We start from the raw sequence: 25,715 nt of genomic DNA, 5'->3' as shown, positions 1-25,715 counted from the left end.
TCACCAACTTCTACCCCCTTTTTGCATAATTTACGAGGATAATAATGTATTTGATACTACTACTGCTGCTACTACTACAACAATGTTGGTCCTGGCGGGTTCGAATCCTGGTTTGGCATGGATGTTTGTGACTGTCCATTCATCAATTTCATCATATCACTCATCCCCATCTTCGCAAATTAGCCAAACGTGGCACAAGAAGCGAAATAAAATAAAAGAAATCAATAATAATAATAATGTTATAATAATATTATTATTAAGACTATTCTTATTAGTAGTAGTATGTTTATCCTGGCACTTTCTCCCCGCTCGCTCAGACAAAAATTCGTGGTTGCGCCTCTGATTGTAAATAGAAACTCAGCACCTTAAATTAAATATTTTAATTATATTACGTATACCATTTAATCGAATTATAATTTTTGGATGTTGGAATCACATAGACCCTTTATATCATGAAGATATTTGTGTGTGGATGTTGAGAGGCGGTAATATGTAAGGTTGAAATAGAGAATACTTCTGCTTGAATTTTTGGAAAGTTCGCCTTGAAAACCGGGAATTATACTTGAATTTTATCATGGTCCCAGAGTAGCCACCCTGATATTGTTGTGTAATATTTTCAGTGCAGCAATGCCAGTTAGGTCGCGATAAGATTCACGGTGTTTAGTGATCAGTTTGCTACTATTGTTTAACACATAGGATAGCTCAGATAGTTCTTGATTAAATTTTGGATTGATAAATCCTCCTCCTTTAAAGTGAAAGAACAAAAGGAAGCTTATGGTGAATTTGATACAGAACATCCTGGTTATTTAGGTGCTCAGGAGACTTACTATGTAGGCAGTATTAAAGATGTTGAGCGAATTTAACAGCAGACTTATTGATACTTATTCTAGAGTGGTTTTTGCTAAGCTTTATACAGATAAAAGTGCTGTTACAGCTGCCTCCTCTGGGTTATTATTTTGTTTCTGCAATTTTTCTCCATTGTGTTTTCGCCATACCTCAAGCACATCCTTTTTTTCTATGATCAATTTATCTCAGTTTAATAGTTATTGTTTTTCCATATTTTCCTCTCAACTTCTTTACAACTTTCCAAAATTGCCTTGTATTCTTTTTTCTAGCTTCTCTTCAATCATATTTTCAAATTTTCCCCAGGATGTTATTTTAGCTTCCTTCGCTATTTTCTTGACGTCATTTCTTTTTTCAATATGTTTCCTTCTATCTTCTTATGTCTGAGACATAATATATTTTTTCCACGCTCCCTTTTTGTTTTTTACATATTTGTTTCACTTCTTCATTCTACCAAGATGTTTTCTTTGTTCTTGTATCAACTATTTTCTTTCCGCATACTTCTTCGGCAGCTTTTATGAGTGTCTTTTTAATTGTCTTCCATATTTCTTCTCTTTCGAGTTGTTCTACCTCTGGTCCTTCTGTCAGTCTGGCTGTTACCTGTTCTTTATACTCGTCCTTCTTATCTTTTTTCTGTAGCTCATTTGTCTTAATTGTTTGGGTTTTTTTTTTCATTCTCGGCTTTGGTGGTCTCATAAAGCGTGTGTCTACTATTAGTAGTCTATTGTCTGTACCCAGTTCAGCAGCTCTTACAACTTTAACATCCATTATGTTTTTTCTCCTTATACTACTGGTATATATTATGTAGTCTATTTGGGTTTAGCATTTCTTCCTTCATCCTGGAAAGTTATTTTATATACCTCCTTATTGGGAAGGAGTTGTTTCCGAGAAGCATCTGATTTTCTACACAGAACTCCAGTAGTCTCTTGCCATTCTCATTCAATGTCTTTTCACCTCCGTAGTTTTCCCATACTACCATGGGCTGCCTTCTTATCTTTACCTGTTCTTGCATTTAAGTCTCCCACTATCATTACACAACGTCCCACCATTTATCTTCTGTCCTCTGGAGTTGTACATAAAAATCTTCCTTATCAAGAACAGAGGCATCTTCTGTTGGTGTATATATACTTGAATATTCTATATCCAATTTAACTACAATTATTCTTGAGTTAGCTGGTTCCCAGCCACTGACCTTTGTTTCATATTGCTGACTTTTTACAATTCCAACTCCTCCTTTTGCTCTTCTTCCCTGTCCAACACCTGAATATCTCAGGGTATATCCCTCCTCAAGTCTTTGTATACCATTTCCATTCTTTTTTTACTTCACTAATTCCCATTACATCTATCTTATATATATATCTTCATTGCCTGTACTAATTCATCTTCTTTTCCTAATGTAGTTTTAATGTTCCATGTTCCCATTCTAATTTTCCTTTTCCATTCCTGTCGTTGTTGTGTTGATCTGTCCATTCCGAGCCTCCTATTTTCTCTCTGAATCTGTTAATACCCTTGCGTGGGGGATTGGCCCAACGCATGGTGGATTTATTTAGGGTTTACTCTCCTAGGGCAGTTGGCTTTACCGTGCCTTTTGAGTCTGCCCCACCCTTGGTTTTTTGTCAGGGTATCCTTTCCTTAGCCTTTGGGGATCCCTCCCCTCTCTGCAAGGCAGCGGAGGCAGTGCTTATTTAATGACAGCACTTCCTCGCCATGTCACAGTGCTGTCTATGGGCTTTTCTGGGTTTTAATGAGGATGGTCCTACCACAGACCAACTCCCCCAGGCCCTGTTAGCACTGCCGCCTCGGTCTGGGACTGCTTATTTGGCATTGCCTTATTCGCAGCTAACCACCATATCTGATGGCCGTTCGCTGCCACTTGCAACCTGCCCGGTTACTGAGGCTCGCCCCTCCCAAAGCAGGCTGGGAGGTTTTAAACACAATTCTTAATTTTCAGAATTCAAAAATTTGTCAAGAAACTGTTGTTCTCAATTTGTGAAACCACTTTTTCTTAGGATTGGTCTTAGGACCTTGGTCTTCTTTTTAAACCCTATGCATCTGTTTTGAGAATGCAGTATCATTGTCAATTCACATTGCAAAAACGATTTGATACAGATTTTTATTCAACGGAGAAAAGATGTATGTGGAACGTGGCAAGACTGTTTGCAGTGACTCACAGTGACAGCCTGCAGTTTTCATGGTTAAACAGACATCGCTTTGCGCGGTTTTACCATATTTCACTTACATCTTTACTCCGTGGTATAAAAATCTGTATAAAATCGGTTTTGTTATGTGAATTGACAATGATACTGTATTTTAAAAACTAGATGCAAAGAGCTTCAAAACAGGGCCAATATTGTATTTGTAGGACTACCCAATAGTAAGAAAAAGTTGTTTCACAAAATTGATAAGAGTATTTTTTTGACCAATTTTAAAAATTTGATAATTAAGAATTGTGTTTAAAACCTTTCTACCTGCACCATATTAAAATTTTATCATGATAGGATTTATTTACAGAATTTTGAAGAGAGGGTTAATTTGCAAAACTCGAAAAGAAAGCTCTTTTTTCTCATCTTGATTAAAAATAGAAGTCATACAGAACAAATTTGGTTAACATAGATTAACACAGAATTGAATAAGCTATATTTTGGTGTAATTTGTTTTTATGTAGGCCTACTGGCTAATTTGTACTTGAAGTGCGAACTCGAGTATCCATAATTTTTAATGCAAGGTACATTCCTCATTAATTTAATTCCTTGTGTTAAAAAGTTAGGGTATCCACTACTTTCTAAATTTTTAAAATTTGTATTTTTCCTATTAAATGTAAATAAACTAATATAATTAATTATAAGGGTATGCTTTCAAACAAATATACATTAAGATCAAAACATTCATGCAGGAATTGGGGGGGGGGGGGTAAACAAGGGATATTGCCTCCATAATGGTGTTTCCCCCCTTAAAGAAACACTCCGTTGATATGAAATTATCATGTTCCTGCAATATTATTTTAATAAGTTAGTTTTTGGTAGTTGAAGTGACAAACAATTCAGCGAGCATCATACTTGTTTTCCTCTCACATTTTTTGTACTGCACATTTCTACAAACTTGTGCTTTACTGAATAATATTTAACATACTATCATGTAAAGGGATGTTTGGCTACTGTCCAGTGGCGGTCATCAGGGGGGCGAGGGGGCAGTTGCCCCCTCACTTTTCGCCACTATTGACCCCACGCTATGCCAAGTTTTGGCACCTTTCCCCCGGTTTTGAAACCCAATTGCCACCACTGCTTCGGTCATTCCCTGTCTTCACATCTTGCTTCTGCTACATTTTCCTTTCCTTTGTATTGCAGTACATATTCATTTAGCACAAAGGCAAATGTACAGTACAAATATATCATTTCCTGCAGTCCCCCAAATTCTGAATTTTAGTTACTGATCTACAGTTTGCACCCTAGTCCTCAAAACCACAATGATTCAATAGTAAAACTTTTATTATTATAATACTACTATTATTCCATTATGTTACATGAAAACGATATGTACAAAGACAAGTTACCCTACACTACTTGTTCTCTCACAGTGACATTTATGACCTGCTGACTGAAGACTCAGATGAGAGAAGAAGAGGAGACACATGACTCAGTGGTGTGCCTAAGGAATGGGGGTATTGGGGCTCAGTATTCCTAAAAAAAGGATTTCAAAGCAGGAAATAATGGCAAAATGAGGGCTGACTGCTATAAAATATATAGCCTACTTATTCCACTCCTTTCGAAAATCCTGGGCACGCCACTGGAATGGCTGTAGTATTGCTCTTGTGCAGCCAGTTGAAAACCCAGACGCAGATACAGATGTTGACTCGGATAAAACAGACTAAACAGAAGAACTACCGGAACACCTGCCAAGGAAAATTCTCCAAATAGAAGGAGATGTATTGTCCCAGAGATACACAGGAAGTTTGAAGAATCCTGGTAATGGAGATTCACAACCTCAAAAGCACAAATGCAGAGAAGAAAGAAAATGGACATTGTCCAGTTTGAAAGGCATGAGAGGCATGTTGAAAGCAAAGTACGAAATTTTCATGTCTCGTTCTTCCCAATTGTTGTGGATTATGCATGTACACTTGGACCATCTCTGAATTTCTTCCAATTTATGTTATCAGCGCATTTTGTTGATATGATTGTGGAACAAACTCAAAGTTTTGCAATTCAGAAAAATCTATGTACTGAGCCAATAACAAAAATAAAATAATCTAATCTTCATTAGAACACTATTTCTGAGCATTGTAGGTTACCAAACCGCCATATGCATTGGAGTGATTAGATATACACAATGAAATGATATCTGGTGCCATGAGACGGGATATATTTGATCACATAATTTGCCACATACGTTTTGTTGATAATATGAAAATGAACCAATGATTGTTACTACAAAGTAAGACCTACTCATCAAGCAGTTTGGGTTAGCAAGAAGAGTTACCAGGGCACCATTTTTGAGAAAAAAGATACAGCATGCACTCCAATATAATAACACTGGGCATTGCATTGTGAAGAGCAATAAACCTAATTCAAGATGTAAGAAATGTTCAGGACGTACTACATGCAATTGTGGTAAATGTGTATCTGCTCTCCATCCTGAGTACTTCAAGGCTTACGATACATTTTGGAGCAGATTTTAACTACTGTTCCAAGAGATTGATTGAAGATTCTGCTTCCTGTTGAACCATGTGCTAAAATATGTAACTTTTAAAAATTTATTTAGAGTACATTTTTGGAAATATTGTATGTTTCTGTGTTTGTATATATTCGATATATATGCTATAGATACCAATGTATTAAAAATTATTGTAAAGTAACTAAATAAAAAAACAAAATAATCACAAAGAAAGTTAAAAGTAGTTGAAATTGTTATCTTAAATGCCTGGTGGCAGGAAAATCTGCCAGTAATGAAGGCAAATTAAATTAGTTTTAACAAAAAAAAAATTGCTTTTGTCACCTTATTTGGACCTCAACTATGACATTTAAAAAAAATAATTTGAAAAAATACTTGAAATGATGTTTCGGCATTAATGGGTTAATATATATGCTTAATGGGTCATTACTTCTATTCTGGTAGGATATGAAGTGAGGTAAAATGGATGAATTGGAAGCAGAACTTACAGATGCTCAGATTGCAGAGAAATTGAAACTTCTGGCAAATGAATTGGTCACAGAGCTATCTAAATGCAAGGACTTCCCTCTATTTTCTCAGTTAGAAGAAAGGTAAGTCTTTGTAGATATATCTTGTCAATAAATAATATTTTTCTTATTAAATCAGGTGTTACACAGAAATTGTATTTTAATGTAGTACCAGAATACACAAAATAATGTGGAAGGCTAAACTTGTGCAATTAATGTTTTTTTTTTCAAATCTCAGGAAATACATAACCTCTGTATTTATAATTAACAGTTCCATATTCCATTTTTTAAAAAAAAAAGTTAATCATGAACCTTTTTAAGTGTAGAACATAAATTATGGTTAATATTTAACCTAGTTAAAGGTGGAAAATGAGGAACGCTAAAGCTAAGACGTAGTCATTTTGAGAACCTTACCCTTTTGCTTTATAGGAAGAGTTTTATTGGCAATTAAAGTTGGCTAATAGCATAATTTGTTTCTGATAGTATTAGTAACAAGGAAAAAGTCTTAATATGAATTAACATTCATAGTTACATTTAAAACAGCAACCTGTTTGGTATTCTCCACATATTGCTTTGAAACAATGGCTGCAATACATTTTTGTCATCCTCGTTTCCTTTCATGGTTATCACAGGTTATTCGGAAGTTAGATAGATAGATAGATAGATGCTGTGCCATGAGTTGTTTCGAGCAGCAAAACCACATTTTTTAGTTTTGATTTGCAAAACACAATTGATTTTTCATTGTCGAAACAAAAAATAGATGTGGGAAATTTGCTTACATTCAAGTTACTGCTTCGTTAGAATGACTACACAGATAAAATAATATCAAATAATTTGTCAACTGAACAACTGCAATTCAACCCAGACAGTATCACTCCCTGCACAGTTCAAGGCCAATTGAAAATTGAAGGTACTAAGGGTGCCAAGAGCATCCATCATGTGATAAGAATGGTTGGAGGATACATTTTTGTACTTAACAGGCGTCATCAATTTGCCGAAGCCTTAGCTTTCTAGGATTAATAATGAACTTCCTACCATGTATTTAGAACATAAAATATATGATTTAATTGCGAATATTAAGAACAGAAATAAGGGACATGATTAAAATTGTAAACGTGGGTGCCCCTCGACACATGTGAACAAGACACATTGCAATACACAATTCCCTGCCACTGTCTTCAGTGTAGTACACCTGCGAATCCAGCATTCACACAGGCAAGGAGGCTTTGTCGTCGGGACTCGGAGAAATTATATTCCTTTTTGTGGTTTGTGCTGTAATGTGTTTGTGATTGTCCCTTCATCACTTTCATCCACATCATCACAAGTAGGTTGCAGAATAGCAATGCAAAATAAAACACCAAATAGAAACACAAGTAGGATTATACTAGCTGAGAATGTATCCTTGATGGTAAAGTAATTAGTTCTGTTGCCTTGTGATTCAGGGGTCATGGGTTCGGATTCCAATTTAAACTGTAGGTCCACTCCCGAATAGCCTTTCAGTTCATAACGGGCATCTCATAACACTCATATACTGGTTGAGAGGTACCAGGTCATTTTTGGCCTGATAGAGCCAAAGGTAGCCCTGCCTTCTGCAACAGAGCATGTTATTGAAAAGGCATTTTCAGGGTTCACCCGCCATTGTGGTCTTGAATATTTTTAACATTGTTCCAGTTATGGAACACCACAGAAATCTAACCAAAATAAGAAAAGAGCACAAACAAGGTTTATTCCCTTGTATTTGTTGTGTTTAAGAAGAGGGACAGTCATTTCTTTGTTCATAAAGGAGATGCACAGTAGACAAGATGGTGTCATGTTGATCACTATGATGAGGTCAGTTTGTTTCATGTGGCAATTAAATCATGAAATGCCCAGTATTTACATGGAACTAGATTTTCTTTGTAAATTATTGACTTCAGTGTTAATTTCTCATGATTGTTGCTTGGTCAAGTTGAAATTGTAAGCTTCTATCTGTAATGTTAGTTGTGGATTTTGTTTAGTTTAAAAAAAATTGTGCATGCATGTGTGTTTATAGATATTATATAATTCTTTCCTAATATACACAGTGTGGCAATTTGAAATTGGGGTTTGTGCTGTAAATAATAAACAAGTGTTCATAGAAAGTTAGTTACGTAGAATCATTCAAAGTGGGACCATGCTGCATCCACACATCGTATTTGCCCTGCCTACCAGTGCATGGAAGGATTGCTGGAAGTTGGTTTGTGTAATCCTGTGTAAAATCCTTGTCGTAGCCTTCTTGGTTGTTGGTACATTCATCAAAGTAGAAACCTTTCAGTTTATGAAATAAAAAAATAATCACACGAAGGCAGATCCGTTGAATGAACAGGGTGTGACAATCCACAGATTCCCTTTCAGGCCAAAAATTATTTTGCAGTCACAGCCTTGTGCCTTGGGACATTGTCATGCAGCAGATGTCAGCTGCCATCATCCCAATACTCAGGCCTCACTTGTGCTATTCTCTGCATCAACCATTTCAGTACCTCAAGATAAGATGCAGCAGTAACAGTTTGCCTTGTAGAGAGAAATTCCTTGTGCACAGTGCCCTTACTGTCATAAAAAACAAGAAGCAAAATCTTGATTTTTGACTTTGACTGGTGCAATTTTTTTTTGCTTGAGGTGAGTTGAGTGACTTTCACTCTGCACTTTGACGTTTTGTCAATTGGTCACATTGGAAAACCCATGTCTTGTCTCCTATTTATGTTCTTCTTAAAGGTTCGTATAACACTTTCTGTAGATGCAATCCAATCTAACCAAGATTTTTTTTTGTGATTTTTTTACCTGCGAAGTTTCATCCTGGTTTCTAGGGTACACTTGAAAAAGTTCTTGGAAACCAGGACGAAACTTCGCAGATAAAATGAAAACCACTAAAAATAATTGTGTTAGATTATTTTGCATCTATTATGATATTCAACAGGATGTTAGGGTCCTTATTCGGGATAAAAATCAGCTCTCTGCAGTGATCAACTGTTTTTTTTTATTTTTTTAATGAATCAAAAACCTTCAGTTATAATTTGCCTCAGAGTTTCCTTGTTAACTTGTAACTCATCAGCAAACATTTGAAGCGTGAGATTTTAGTCCTAACTTTCTCAACCAATTCCGGTACACTCTCCATCCTTGCTGCACTTGGAAGCTTGCTGTCTTCTATTAACTTCCATTCACTGAAATGCCTGTGCCATTCAAATACACCCGAACGACAGTAGCATCTGCTGCCTACTTGCACACTCGCACGTGCACACCCAAGTAAATGTGTTAGAATATTTATTCATTGAATGCCATTTCTTCAAAACATCAAGTGTTCCTGGACCAAATCATGTTCCATTTACTGCCTTGCTTCAGCATTTCTATCAAATAATTTCACATTAGCAACTTTTCAAAGTGAAAACCTTCGTGGTGCTGTTTTCAGTGGCGAATAGAGAGAACATCGGTGTGCTTTCAGACTCACTTCGCACAAAAATTGAGATATAGTACCTAGAGGCATACCCTGACTACCCTCTTTGTTATGTAGTGTTGAAATCCCTTTCCATTCCTTGTGATAGCTGTAATGGTACAAAAGTTATTGACCCTGAAAGATGGCAACCACGTGCTGAGGTACCAACCTAGAGTATGTGCTCCATGTGGTTCCCATCATGCCAAACACATTCTTCGAGGCATGAGATCCACTCTGCATGAACCCACATTAGCATCTGTGGGGGTATTTGACAGTGTTCGTAAAGTTACTCTTAAAATGGTAACTAGTTACAGTTTCTCACTGTAAAAAGTATCTCAGTTACAGTTACCTGTACTTCAAAAGTAACTAAGTTACTTTTACAGTTACTTTCTGCTGAAAATTTTCTTGCGACCAAATTACACAAATCTATCAGTAATTGTAATAAAATATTTTGTGAAGACTAACATGTATTTTACTTATGTTACTGGTACATAATATAAGTCTTCATATATTTATATTCAATACAAAATAAAGTGCTCTCCTGTGCATTGCTCAGTGCCATGAAGGCATATGGGGGGGGGGGGAGTTATGACCTCACACTTTCTTGATCACGGCCGAAGGTGGAGGTGATGTGATCAGTACCACGCTCCTGGCCACCATTACCCCCCAGAGTTTCCTTCAGTTACCCACTTTATACGATGCAGGGTGGGTGCTGGAGCCGCTTCAACAGGTGGAAAAAATCCCGCTTCTCCCCCACCGAGTATCGAGTATGGTAGTGAGGCACCCTAACGACTATTTTTGTAAAGAATTCCTCTGCGGTAGTATCCTCTATATTCACATTTTCTCAATTTTCTCTGTTTTCTGTATTCTCACTGGGACAAACACAAATATCCATGTCCGAACCGAACTGAAATGCGGGACCTCTGGCAATTCTATTCAATTCTAACAATTTTGATTTTTTCAATACTTCGGTTCCTCAAGACACTGACATACGCAGGATTGGCATATAGTGCGTTGTGCTAACCACTCTGCCACGGAGAAAAATACCGTGACACATACATTTATATTTAAATAAAATTTATATTTATTATCGTTGTTGTACTTAAGGAGTGTCCATTGGAGAGAGGGGGGATTCTAGAAACTGTATAGAAAGAACATGATTTTATACCATATAACATACCGGTTCCTCTCATTTGCTGCTGACATATGTGTGTCTTTGTGTCCGCTAAAGGGATGCAGGGTGCTATCTCGATAATTTATGGAGTTGAACCACATTTCCGTTTTACTAGTCATTTAACTTCAAAATAAGCTTTGTACAAAACATTTTTTTAAAAATATGGGACATCATTTTTTAATACTTGATTAAAAATTGCTGATTTAAGTTTCTATCCTGACAAAAAAAAGTTCAAGGCCACTTTAGGATCAGAACAGAAGAAGATAAAACAGTTTCGCGGATAAAGTGAATACTAGTTTCTCCGTATTTATATAGTACCGTGTCTCTCTTTTCCAAATTATGAAGGGAGGTATGTTGCACCTAGAGGGTGTGTCAGAGAGAAATAAATTTGTTGTACAATTTTAAGTGTTTATGAACAAGAAAATGATAATGTAGTAACATATAATTGTACTTTATCAAGGAAGGTGAAAATGGCATTTTAAACTTACCCCTCCAGTTCTCTCTGAGTCGATTACATAAACAAGCAAGAATGATGGCTAGGGTCTTCCTGATTCGTTCGTTTGCCCCTTCACTGTTGTATCAATAATAATGGTGAGATCTGTCATTTCAAGAAGATGGGTCTTCATTTACATCTTAATCGAATAGAACTTACCAAATATAGTATATGTTTTTTTCAAAATTTCCATAAATGCTGAATAATCGTAAATAAGCTAATTCTAACCGGAAATATTTTTACTTCCATTTTTAAATTATTAGGAACTGAGATAAATGAAATCACATGGAAACAATTACATTGTTTTCCATTCGTATGTGCATTTGCTAACTCTCGTCTTTTTGAGTTTCGTTAATAGTACCAGTACCATTGAATTCTTTCATAAAAACTATGAAATAATGCAGTACGTCCCTTTTCAGTTTAATCCAATATTATAGCAAAGAAAATAACTGCTGGATGCTGCTTACAGAAGGGGAAACACCACAGAGGAACAAAGTACAGAAACAAGGCACTTCACATCACAAAACTGACAATGGCCTACTGTCAGCAATAGGAAGGAATTCTCCTCCTAGAAGCTTATCTTCTCGCTTCTGGGAAATCCAGTCCTCTTCCGAGGTGTGTATATCGGTTTGGAATTCAGATCTTTCAAGCGAAAGATGAAACATACGATAAACCTTGAAATTCCTGGAACCTGGCTGGAGTCTACCAACTGCCCACCGACAGGAGACAAATTTAGTACAACAAATTTCTCTTTTCCTCTTCATCTATTGTTCGCAAGAATCATAGGATGGGCAGTCAGGTTTCCCCACCAAAAATCTTGGCCTCAAAAATTTCTGGGGGGGGGGGGGGGGAGATAAACAAACAAAAGATAAGCAATTACTTTTAATTTGAAATATACTTTACTAAGAATAATATCGAAAACACACACAAATTAGTGTAGTTGTGAATATTGAATGCTTTCTCTCTCTCTCAAGAGATCATTAACCCTTAAACCTCTTTCACCACCTTAAGTAGGCACGTGGGGGTAAATTTGACCCCCAAATATAAAATACAGGGAGGTTATTTCAGTCGTTTACCACGACAGCGCCGGCCCCTTAGCGGTCCCTTCATGCAACAAGTCCCAGCAAATTCCGTTACAGGAAGTCCGTAACAAAAACAGCTTGCTTTGTAATGTTTCCACTTTTCACAATTACAGTTACAATTACAATTGAAAGAAGCACGTACCTTGTCGCAAGGATGCTGGAACAGGTGTCCTTCCAAATACAAATATTTCTGGCACCTTATTTCTGACATCTAATCTTAGATTAGACATCGCTACTTTATCCTCAGTTGTTGCAAGAGCGCCGGTAACTTATAGGGGGTCGGGGGAGTTGTCAGCCGTGAGAGGGCGCTTCATAATGAACGAACGCGACACATGTCGCCAGTGATGCCAACCATAGGACATGTCCCTACGCATAGGGACTTTTCACTATATTTCGCTCGCATAGGGACAGATTTTACCAAATAAGGGAAAACGTAGGGACTTTTTTCAATCTTGGAAAATAACATTTTATTGTGCAAAGGTGCAAAGCTTACTCGCCAGTCAGTTGCACTTTCTTCGTGCTCGGTTTGGAATGAATGGATTAGTTTATCTGGATACTTTAGCAAGGAGGAGAAATAAGAACTAACCAACAAATCTCCCATCAGAATTTTGAAACATGTTATCGGTTACCAAGAACTTTCAAGTTAGGTTCTTTTTTGAAAACATTTCCACTCTCGCGAAAATACTGCTAACATTGCCACATTCTAACGTGGAAACGTAAAGAATATTTTCAATGTAGGTGATACAAAAACAAAAAAGAGAAATGGAATGGGACCAAAATTGTTAAAGACTGCAGGAAATACAGCATCACCAACCAATATCTATCTCTTCACATCAGCAGCAGCATGTATGACTTCAAATAACATAATCAACAGTAAATGACTCAACGTTATTCATTAGGGGTGTGCGGATCCCGAAAAGTTGGGACCGGGATCGGGAAAAAAATTTCCGATGACTTCCCGAATTTTCGGGATCCCGAGCAGTCGGGAAATACCGAATGGTCACTTTGAAAAGTCGTTAATTCTCGACGTTTTCTGCATTGTAAGTTTCTGGAACTTATCGGAAATTTTAAGTTTTTATACTACAAATTCAAAAACAAACACTTAAAGTGAAAATTACGTGTAAAATTCGAGATTTCCAGTGCTACGGAAATTTCCCGTCCCGAAAATTTTCCGACCGGTCGGGAAATTGCAAATTTTCCCGTCCGGACCCAAAAAATTCTGTCCCGCACACTCCTATTATTCATTAAGGCAAGAATTTACAATACCGGACCATTCTGTAATTTCTATGCTACGTCTTATACTCATGAAATAATTAGTCGTGATGATTTATCTCAAGTTAACATGTTGGGGTGAGGTGAAAAAATTGTTCATTAACGTGTAGAAGTTGTAAAATAAGCTTTTCAATTCTCGCAATGATTCTCCGTATACAAGTATGGTAGCCATATTTGTTGATATGAACAATTGACGTTCGCAATTAGTTACGCTGTCTACAGCATTGCCATACTGTCGATTTCATACTTGGAGAGCATGGATCGTGTAAGAATGGCGGAAGAGAACAGTAAAAAAGTTGTTAATGTATAGATTTTTAGGTGGAGTGTGCAGGAGGATTGCCGTGGGCTAATTAATAAACTTATGGATTTCGGTATATTGCCCAAAGAAGGTGCTTACATGTGACATTGACAATCACGATGTAGAAGAACATGTGGAATGTGGACTGATTTGATTACAGGTAAGTTTGGCAACAGTGTATCGATCGTAAAATTGCAGGATACTAAAATGGCGTCTTCGATGATGAACGTTTTCCGTTAAAGTGCTATGAAAATAAGATTTTTGTTAAGCAAGGCAAACATAATTAAAATTTGAGGTCGAAATTCATGCACCCACAAACCATTGACGGATAGCCCCACGAACCATTCACGGTAAGGATAGGCAAACATAGTTTAAATTTGGGGGGTGTAAGGGGTGACCTTCCACATAGTACACCCAAATGTCAACCTCACTTCCACGTTAGTACACCCTGGACTGAAGACTAACGAGGCTCTGGCGACTGGCCCCATGGCCAGTATAATTTTGTTTGTATTGTCCTGTTGTCCTTATGTGTGCTGAGTGCCCCTTTACAGCCTCAGCTTTTAACAAAAGTCAGAACATTTTAAGATTTCTAATTACGCAACGTTAGAGTTGTTCTTTGTAATGATGAGGGGCTGGCCCCCGTATAATGTGACGGGAGCAAAATAGCCTAAGTGCTGACGCTCCCACAATTTTAAAATCAAAATCAAATCAAAAATTAAAATTTGGGGTCGTAGTAATATCAGGAATGTATATTTCGTTTTAAGTATTGGAAACACAAAATCTTCCGGTAAATAATGAGCAATCGTGCCAATCGCAAACCACTCAATTTCACATATTTTGCAATTTCTACACGTGACCCCCAAATTTTAACTTCAAATTCGTGATTAGGAGGCCTCAATTAGTGAGTATGAGAAATATTATAAAAATCGGGGAGGGATCCTGTATTGTAAATTCGCTCCTTCATTAATTGTGGAAGCACCGAGCAGAAAAATTTGGTAAGTAAATGTGTACATTTTATCTTCTGTTTTGCACGCTCATGAGGTGTTGTTTTTTTTAGTCGCTTTACTTGGCGTAGGTTCATTTGGTCAGTTGTAGGGAGATTTTGACTACGTCTGTAGGGACATTGCCGGAAAATGGTTAGCAACACTGTCGGCTACCAGACGTAGTGAGTCTACGCTATGTTCACTTCTGTTTGAGTTTATCAGTACGTGTGTTGTTTATACTGTGTTACTGAGTTGGGTCTGCTATTCAGTGCTAGTGCTTTATTGTGTGTTAATTGTTATTCATTCATTAGTTATTCCGCTAAACAAATATAGTCTTGAACAAAGACTTTTTATGTACGGTAATTACATGAAAACGTTCAGTATGAAGCACCCTCTCGCGGCTGACAACCCCAGATAAGCTGCCGGCACTGTCGAGACAACTGAGGATAAAGTAGCGATGACTAATCTAAGATTAGATGTCAGAAATAAGGTGCCAGAAATATTTGTATTTGGGAGGATACCTTTTCCAGCATCCTTCCGACAAGGTACGTGTCAATTGTAATTGTAACTGTAATTGTGAAAAGTGGAAACATTACAAAACAAGCGGTTTCTGTTACGGACTTCCTCTAACGCAATTTTCCGGGACCTGTTGCATGAAGGGGCTGCTAGGAGGCCGGCGCTGTCGCGGTAAACGACTGAAATAACCTCCATGTATTATTTCTAATCAAGTAAGATACAAATTCACCAAAAAATACTTGTATATGATTAAATTGACTATTTTCAAGAATTTAAAGTAGTTTTTGAGTATAGAAAAGAGGTGCAATTAATTTTAGAAAAATAATATGGACAGACATTGCATTTTCAACATTCAAAACGCTTTCTTGCAATAGTTAAATCAAATTATAATAATGAGGAAAGTGTGAAATAAGCAATACAAACAATTTTTTTGTAGGGTATACACTTCAAATATATGTGTAAATTTAGCAATATTATTTTTTTTAAAAAAATACAAATGTATATTTTTAGTAAGTTTTCCCTTGAAAAAAATTGAAGTTCCAATACATACACGTATCAATTTTGAAAATCTCAATTGTTTTACACAAATAACTAAACGGGAACATTGTATTATTTTTTTATCATATATTATATATTATAACTTGTCTTGTTTTTAAAACTTTATCTTCATTGGCAAATTTGGCATTTCTTTCCCTTACAGAATATCTCCCTATAATTTCTACATACGTACGTGTATTGGTAATTCCCACAATGATTCTCACAGTAGTGTCATCTATGAAAAGTGAAAATCCTCGAAAGCAGATTTGGAATTTTTTGCAGTTGCAAGTGATCCAGGAAGATGTAAAACAATGTTTATACTTCTTTTGTGAACATTCAAACATGAGCAGGGAGCTTCTTTTCATCAAGTTATTTTGTCTCTTCCCAGGAAATAAGTTTCATCTTCATCCGGGATATCATTCTCATCATCATGATTTGTCTTAGAATTATTATAATGTTCTCACTCAGTAACATGATATTCTACATCATTATCTGATTTGGAGTCAATTATTCATCTTGAAGCACTTCAGATGAACTAGGTTCGAAATGTCCTCCAACAGCCACCGTATACGTCCCTGCTGTCTTTCATACTACAAGCTATTGAACGATTTCTTAGAAAAATTAAACCTTCACTTTAAAAGACGGTCACACAACACAGATCAAGTAAAAACTGTTAAAACATTTCACTCACGAACCACAGTAAGCGAAAGTTATAAGAAAATGAACAACAAAAAATCACATACGTAACTAGGCACGTGGGGGTAAGTTTCACCCCCATCAACTTTGGAACAGTATCTATCACCTTGCTGCAATTACACACACAATGAAGGAACTAACCTCGTCTGTTGAATCAGACTGTTTTAGGAAGGTACTAGATAAACTAGCACCGAGGGTAACCAACAAGTGTCTGGGCGTTAAGAAATACCTACCTGGGGTTCAAATTTACCTCTGCGTGCCTAGTTAAGGGTTAACAAATCTACATCAATATGCACAATAACAGTAAAACAAGAATGCAAAAAAATAATAACTATGAAATCTAATTGATTTATATTAACATACACACAAACTTAACAAAAACTTACACATAATAAAACCACTTCAACTATTTCATAATTTATTAACTAACTAACTAACTCCCTAACCTTCTTAAACCCGAAGGTTCATGGCTGCAGCAACACAGGCCTTCCATCTTTCCTTATCTTGAGCAAGTTCTATATACTCTTTTCCATCCCTACCAATTTCCCTTAGGTCCATCTCAATGTTGTCCCTCCATCTTCATCTTGGCCTTCCTACAGGTCTCTTACCATCAGGTTTCCCAACAAGAATTCTGTGAACTCCTCTTTCCTCTCCCATTCGTGCCACATAGCCTGCCCACGTAAGTCTTCTTGATTTAATTATTCTAATAATATCTGGACATGAATACAAATTATGTAGTTCTAAATTATGTAACCTTCTCCACTCAGCTGTCTCCTCATCCCTTTTAGGTCCAAAGATTTTCCTAAGGATCTTATTTTCAAATACTCTCAATTTATGTTCCTCTTTCAATGTAAGGGACCAACTTTCACATCCATATAATACTACAGGCAAAATTACTGTTTTGTATATTTTAACTTTTAGTTTCTTAGATATTAAACGAGAAGACAATAGTTTATGAAGAGAGAAGTAACATGCATTTCCTGAATTAAGCCTACTTTTTATTTCCTCTTTAATATAATTTTCATTTGTTAATATTACTCCTAAGTATTTGAATTTGGAAACTGGTTCAAACGAGTTGTTATCAATAATTATATTTTGATTATTACCTAACACTTGGTTTCGGCCTGTAAGCATATATTTAGTTTTCTCTTTGTTTACTTCCAAACCTATCTCTTTAGCAGTTTTGAAAAATATTTTAGCATTATTCTTAATTGTATTCACATCATCCCCCAGTAAGTCTACATCATCTGCATATGCTAACAACTGAGTCACACCATTTAATTTTAGTCCTTCTTTAGTTTCTTTTACCTTCCTAACAGCATATTCTAAGGCAAAATTAAAAAGCAATGGAGATAATGCATCTCCTTGTTTTAACCCATCATGAATTGTAAATTTGTCAGACATATTAATACCCACACGAATTTTACTTTCTGTTTCACTGGTGCATAATTTATTAACATCTTTAACTAGTTAGTAAAGGAATTAGTTAGCTGCTTTGCAATATCTGATATGTATAAAAGTAACAAATTAATTTCCTTTATTTAATTAATAATATTAATATATTTTTAATTGAGTTATATATTTGTACTTTTAATAACATTACAAATATACAGGGTGGTCCAAAAATTTGGAAACACCTGAATAAAAATTTAATGGCATGATATTTCCAAAAACTAACATTGCAGGTTTGTAATAGGGGTGGGGGAAAATGTTATAGGGCATATGACGATGATGGCCGCCATCTTGAAATCCGCCATCTTGAATGCAACTTTAAAAGTTCAAATGGAAACCATGTCGTGTAATCCCTCATTTCAATAGAAAATTTTCTCACGAGTTCAACGGTCGGTGTGCATAATTTTGCTCTAGCACCAACAAGGGACGAAGTTATTAACATTTTTATGCTTGTTTTATCGTTGCAGGTGACGTAACACAGCATGGGTCTCACGCAGGCAGAACGCATTGAGATTGTGTTGATCTCAGGTGAACAAAGCACGAGGGTGATTTCAGACGATTATAACCACCGTCACCCAGATAGGGTCCCCATCCATTATGGTACCGTCAGTGAAGTGCTTGAAAAATTCATGAAACCGGGATTGTGGCTGACAAACCAAATTCACGATGCCGCCCCTCCTCATTACGGAAATTGTGTTCGTAATTAACACGTTCCACAGTTAAAGCCAGTCTTGATACCCATTCGTGCAATACTCTGCGTAAAGTGTCTGCAGTAATGCTGGCACATGCGTCAATTATGCGTTACTTAAGGTGAACAATATCTCGAATTTTCTCGGAGTAAACGATTGCCTTGACATGTCCCTACAGGTAGAAATCCAGCGAAGTGAGGTCTGGGGAACGTGGTGGCCACTCCACAGCACCTCGTCATCCAATCCAAGTATTGGGGAAACTGCACATCCAGGTACTGACGAACACAATTTCCGTAATGAGAAGGAGCGCCATCGTGATTTTGGTTTGTCAGCCACAGTTGCGGTTTCACGAAATTTTGCAAGCACTTTACTGACGGTACCATAATGGATGGGGACCCTATCTGGGTGACGGTGGTTATAATCGTCTGAAATCACCCTCGTGCTTTGTTCACCTGAGATCAACACGATCTCAATGCGTTCTGCCTGCATGAGACCCATGCTGTGTTACGTCACCTGCAACGATAAAACAAGCATAAAAACGTTAATAACTTCGTCCCTGTTTGTGCTAGAGCAAAATTATGCACACCGTTGATCTCGTGAGAAAATTTCCTATTGAAATGAGGTATTAAACGACATGGTTTCCATTTGAACTTTTAAAGTTGCATTCAAGATGGCGGCCATCATCGTCATATGCCCTATAACATTTTCCCCCACCACTATTACAAACCTGCAATGTTAGTTTTTGGAAATATCATGCCATTCAATTTTTATTCAGGTGTTTCCACACTTTTGGACCACCCTGTATATATCATATGATTTACACATGTGTTTGTTGGGGGAGGGGGTTTATAGATGAAGAACTTTCTCCCCTCCACCAGTTTTCAATGATTTCGCACCCTGGATGGGCTTTTATATCGCAGCAGAAACTGAATTCCGGCTCACTTTAAGTTCTAAATAGCCAATAATTTATGACACTTGGATAGTAATTTAAGTATCGCAAAGTAACTGTAAAAGTAACTGTTAAAACATTACCTCTATCGTAAAAAAGTAACTCAGTTACTTACTTTCAAAAGTAACTAGTTACAGTTACATTTTCTCAAAAAGTAACAGTTACTTGTAACTGAGTTACATGTAGCTAGTTACTTCCAAACACTGGTATTTGGTCAAGCGAAGGTGGATGTTCTCGGAGTACACAAGCTAATTCAAGTAACCCCACAGAAAAAAAGTCCACGGGATTGATGTCGAGAGATCTTGGTGGCCATTCAACGGGACAATGTGAATGAATCCAGTGAACGGGGAGTTGTAAATCTAGCCATGGAGGAACTTCTCGTCCATAGTGGGGGTGGTGCCCCATCTTGCTGGAAATAATGAGATGGAAAAACACTATCCTGAAGCAGTTCAAGGTATCGCTGAGCAGTGACCAAGGTGTCGAGGAATATGGGACCAATTATATGGGCTCTTTGTTGGGCTATTTGCTATGCCACACTGGACCATCACCTTCGGTCTGACGGACTTCCTTAGATGCATCGAACCATACTGATCTGGTGGTTCTGATAGTTTACCTCGCCATTGACATGAAAATACACCTCGTTGGAAAACACTATGCTCTGAGCCAACAGGGTATCTTGTTGGTGTTGGAGTAAGGCCTAGTTACAGAATTAAACTCGTCTCTGAGCCATCCTCAGCTACTTTCTGACACATTTATATCTTATATGGATGCCAGTTATTAGTGTGCAGAATCTGCACAATGGTATACTTCTGATAAACATTGGGTGCTCTTCGTTGGGCTATTTGCTATGGCTGCGAGGACCATCGTGAACGTGATCTTGTCAATCCCTGATTTTGAATAGTCTCCAGGGCTTGTCTGCCCAGGGTGGCGACAGACCTGGAAAACCGGGAAAAGTCAGGGAATTTGAGGTGTCAAAAAAAGTCAGGGAAATGTCAGGGAATTTCGTCTTCATTGACTTTTTTTTATTTTTATTATATATATATATAAAGATATCGTTATTGGACTCTGCACGGGAACAGGAAATCTCGTTCATAAGTTTCGGCCTCAACTTTTAGGCCCCTTTTATGCACAACACAACCACGGCTCCAGAAACCAGTGATGGCAGGAGGAGAGAGAGAGAGAGAGAAATTTCTCTCGCTCGGGCTTCTCAACGGGAATTTTAAATTCGAACACTCTTTGGAGGAAAATTGTTATAACTCTGGCACTATGGGAGCAATCTACTTCGGATAACTTTTGTTGTCCAGCTAAAACATCAGCGCATGCAACCGTGTACAATTCAGAACACTGGACCGAGGAAGGGGGGCTGGGTGGGGGCACGTCCCCTGAATTTCAATGGAAAAAACAAAAGTCTGGAGTTTGCCCCCTCTTCTCCCGCTATTTTGAGGAGAAGGCGCGAACTCTAGTATTATTTTCAAAGAATGGACATTTCTCAAGAGAATGAAACATGTTTCATGTTCTTGGGTGCCATACAAGTTGAATAATAAGCCAAAATGTGATTTTTTAAAAAAAATTTTACGAAAAATAGGTAATTTGCATTTCTGGAGGAAAATTGTTATAACTCGGGCACTATGGGAGCAATCTACTTCGGATAAGTTTTGTTTTGCAGCTAAAATATCAGAGCATGCAACCGTGTACAATTCTGAACGCCGGACCGAGGAAGGGGTTTGGGGGCACAACCCCCGAATTTTAATGGAAAAAACATAAAAATCTGGAGTTTGCTTTCTTCCCCTGCTATTTTGGACAGAGAGCGCGAACTTTAGTATTCTTTTCAAAGAATGGACATTTCTCAAGGGAACGTAACATGTTTCATGTTCTTGAGTGCCATCCAAGTTGAATAATAAGCCAAAATGTCATATTTTTTTTTTACGAAAAATAGGTAATTTGCATTTCTGGAGGAAAATTGTTATAACTCTGGCACTATGGGAGCAATCTACTTCGGATAAGTTTTTTTTTGCAGCTAGAACATCTTAGCACGCAACCGTGTACAATTCAGAACGCCGGACCGAGGAAGACGGGCTTGGGGGGCGCAACCCCTGAATTTCAATGAAAAAACCCATAAAATTCTGGAGTTTGCCCCTTCTTCTCCCGCTATTTTTGGGAGAAGATGCAAACCTTAGTATTCTCTTCAAAGAATGGACGTTTCCAAAGAGATTGAATCATGTTTCATGTTTTTGGGTGCCATTCAAGTTGAATAATAAACCAAAATGTGAAACTCTCTTTTTTACGAAAAATAGGTAATTTGCATATTGCTCAGAAAATTGTTATAACTCTGGCACTATGGGAGCAATCTACTTCGGATAAGTTTTATTTTCAGCTGAAACATCAGAGCATGCAACTGTGTACAATTTAGAACGCCGAACCGAGGAAGGGGGTTTGGGGGGGCGCGGACCCCGAATTTCAATGAAAAAACATACAAATCTGGAGTTTGCACCCTCTTCTTCCGGTAATTGGGAAGAAGGCGCAAACTTTAGTGTTCTATTAAAAGAATGGACATTTCTCAAGAGAACGTAACAAGTTTCATGTTCTTGGGTGTCATACCAGTTGAATAATAAGCCAAAATGTGTTTTTTGTTGTTGTTTTTTTTTAACGAAAAATAGGTATTTTGCATTTTTGGAGGAAAATTGTTATAACACGGGCACTATGCACTATGGGAGCAATCTACTTCGGATAAGTTTTGTTTTGCAGCTAAAACATCATAGCATGCAACCGTGTATAATTCAGAACGCCGAACCGAGGAAGCGGGGTTTGGGGGCGCGAGCACCGAATTTCAATGAAAAGAAACAAATCTGGAATTTGCACCCTTTTCTCCCTCTATTTTAGGGAGAAGGTGCAAACCTTAGTATTCTCTTCAAAGAATGGACGTTTCCAAAGAGATTGAAACATGTTTCATGTTCCTGGGTGCCATACAAGTTGAATAATGAGCCAAAATGTGAAACTCTGTTCGGAAATGTGGAATGGATATGTTGCGGAGAGGGGGGAGGTTGGTCATCAATATGAATTTCCCAGGCTTGCTCCAGACCTGTGTCAGAGTTTCCACCCAAACATAAGAGTATGAAGGTCCTGAAAGCAAATTCATTTCGTAATCAGCACCATGATACCGTATGGTATCATCGGGCGGGTACGACCTTACTCTGATGATACCATATGGTATCATCGGAGGAGTAAAGGTAAAGCCTCTAAATATTACGTGGAAAATGCATTGAATTATCATTTTTTCTTGTCCGTATGGGAGTAGTAAGGGGACTTGTCAACAGATGGTAGGCAGGCACGTATCCAGGAATTCCTTTCGGAGGGGGGCTCAACACCATTTTTTAAAGTGTATAGTAAGAACCTCACAATTGTATATTTTAGACCAGTGGTGGCAATTGGGTTCCAAAACGGGGGGGGGGGGGGGTGCGGAGGGCGTTGAAGGAAAGTTTACTTTCTCTTGGTAGACAAGGCTTAACATTAAGAGGCCATAATGTTGAGGCAAAAAAATGGGGAGCAACTATCCCTTAAATCGTCGCCACTGTAAGGCTGTCATTTTAATCAGAACGTGAAATCGGAACATTTTTTACCACTCGACTCCTCTGTTTCCATGCATTAACATTGTGTGCCGTAACCATCTCAGTATGTGTGTTTGTCCATTTCTTCTCATCAGGCATAAAAACATCTATGGTGTCTTTGAGTGTTTTTACGAAGCTGTTACACATGAACGGGATGGACAATCCACTCGACAACGCGAGATTCAAATTGTGGGCTGCGAACTGGACGCAGACAGCTCTCGAATATATGTCTCTGATTTGTCCTTCTATGTTTGCAGCTCTTATAAAAGCCGAAACCCACCAAATTGTTCAGATTCAGGCCTTAGCACTCACAAGTGTTCAAAAATGCCTGTCACAGCTTCCGCTATCTTGTCATACATCGGCACGAAACAAAGGAAATCTTCTCGAATACGACTGGATCACGAAACAATAAATGCACAGTGAAAACCCTTCCGTTCCCAACACATCTAATATTTCGTCTCCCAGTATGATCAAATGCTTACTCATTTATCTCCAGTGACGTGCCCAAGGGAGGGTTGGTGAGGGCATAACCCCATTTGACCCAGTATTCCTTATTTTTTTTAAACATAAAAGAAGAACGTCAAAGACAGGAAAATATGACAAAATCAGGACTGACCACCAAAAATTGTAGGTATGCGTAACCCCTCTCCCTTCCGAAAATCCTGGGCCCGCCACTCTTTATCTCGGACACATTTTTAAAAATCAACTCACCAGAAGTTTTTATCATTCCGTATTGGAGATTAAAGTAAGATGCGTTTTTCCTGCAGGTTTGGATATGATCCTTTAGGGTGCTGTCGTCTGCCTGCCTTCACACCTAACCTTAACAAGACCCTAATTTTCCATCCTTGTGACTTGGATTTTCAAGACTTAGGAAGGTTTCAGACCGAAGGACACGCGATACATGTCGATTGGAATGGGCCAATCAACAGCAACGTTTCACACCGTAGCGACACCAAGGGCCGCACAAACCTAATTTCGACTTGTGAAATCCTCAGGCGACACGGTGTGAAATCTCCCTTAGTAGGCCACTGTCATTGTCACCTCGATGTATAGATCGACCACAAGGAAAAACACCTTGGGACGAGAAGTCCCCGTGCAGCTTTCCCTTCTTCCCTCCACCTCGGGCCATAAGGAAGCATGGTCCACTCTCCCCCTCCCCTCCTTGCGGGGGTACGGTGCACAGGAGTCGCGGGTCTGCGCAAGTTGTTTTGCTCGTGGTTCCACTATAGTTGCTCTTGTTGACCACAGACGCTTACCTCTGAAATCTCATTAACCGATTCTTTGTACAGATCAACCGAAAAATTGAATCCGCGTATTTATATCCTCATTATATTCTAGAACGTTCCGCAGATAAAACGATTCGTTAATATTGCCAGTAGTTGACTACTTCTCTCATTCAAGAACGTGCCCACTCCCGCCTTCCAGAGATTAGAAATTACAACGAATCGCCCTACGTGTGGCGCTACCTTTGCTGTGCAGCTTCCAAGTGGTGATAAGTCTCTACACAGTGCACTGCGACAACACCGAAAGCGCAAGAAAAGCTTACGTGCAATATTATCAACAACAGGGTTGTTCTCAGTCTTGTCTCGATAATTGTCTATCTCCTGGGGGGGGGGGGGGGGGCTGGAGCCACCTCAACCCCACCTTGGATACGTGCTATTAACAATAATAGGGTTATAGAACACTCTCCGTCTTGTCTCGATAATTATTTCTGTCAGATTTATAAATTTATTATCTTCACATTATTCAAGATGCCAAAAATCTAATTTTATCTAGTGTAAATTGAAAAATTTCCTGAGAGGGGGTGGGCTCGAGCCACCTCATCCCCACCTTCAATACGTGCTATTAACAATAACAGGGGTATAAAACATTCTCCGTCTTGCCTCGATAATTATTTCTCTCCTTAAATTATTTTCACATTATTGAAGAAGCCAAAAACCTAATTTTATCTAACGTTAACTGAAAAATTTCCTGGGGAGAGGGTCGAGCCCCCTGTGCCCCATCTTGGATACGTGCTATTATCAATTACAGGGTTACGGAACATTCTCCGTCTTGCCTCGATAATTATTTCTCTACTTAAATTATTGTCACATTATTTTATTTCACACCACAATAAACAAAAGAAACTCATTTTATCTAGTGTAAACCTAAAACTTTCGGGTTGGGCTCCAGCCCCCTAAGCCCCCCCTCTGGATACGTGCCTGATGGTAGGGATAAGAGCAGGTGACGCCGTCCGATAGTTGTCGGACGTCGTAGTAAGGCATTTTGTTGGGCAAACTGAAGGAACATAGAAACAAATACGTTCCATTGATGCATATGATTTTTGTCGAATATCGCCACCCGACAAAGTATTTCACTACAACATGCGACAGAAATTCCATGGACTGCAACATCCAACAAATCCAACAAAATCGAATGCATAAACAAGAAGAGCTTTAGACTGCAAATATGCTGCTGGAATTTTATTACTCTTCTGACTCACTTCACCTTATTTAATGTAGCAGTGCTTA

At 38.0% G+C, this 25,715-nt stretch overlaps 1 protein-coding gene across 2 annotated transcripts in view; it reads left to right on the top strand.

Moving 5' to 3' along the window:
• Positions 1-25,715, top strand: part of LOC145997223 (uncharacterized) — a 59,307-nt gene that overhangs the window by 10,267 nt on the left and 23,325 nt on the right. For both annotated transcript variants that reach the window (XM_083134001.1, XM_083134003.1), the window contains exon 2: positions 5,953-6,098. In XM_083134001.1, the coding sequence (XP_082990127.1) occupies positions 5,971-6,098 (128 nt within the window). In that variant the 5' untranslated portion in view covers positions 5,953-5,970. The remainder of the gene's footprint in view (positions 1-5,952; positions 6,099-25,715) is intronic.

Source organism: Lepisma saccharinum, chromosome 13 (assembly GCF_977018435.1).
Source record: "Lepisma saccharinum chromosome 13, izLepSacc3.1, whole genome shotgun sequence".
NCBI lineage: Eukaryota > Metazoa > Arthropoda > Insecta > Zygentoma > Lepismatidae > Lepisma > Lepisma saccharinum.
This window is presented reverse-complemented; position numbering and strand designations above follow the sequence as displayed.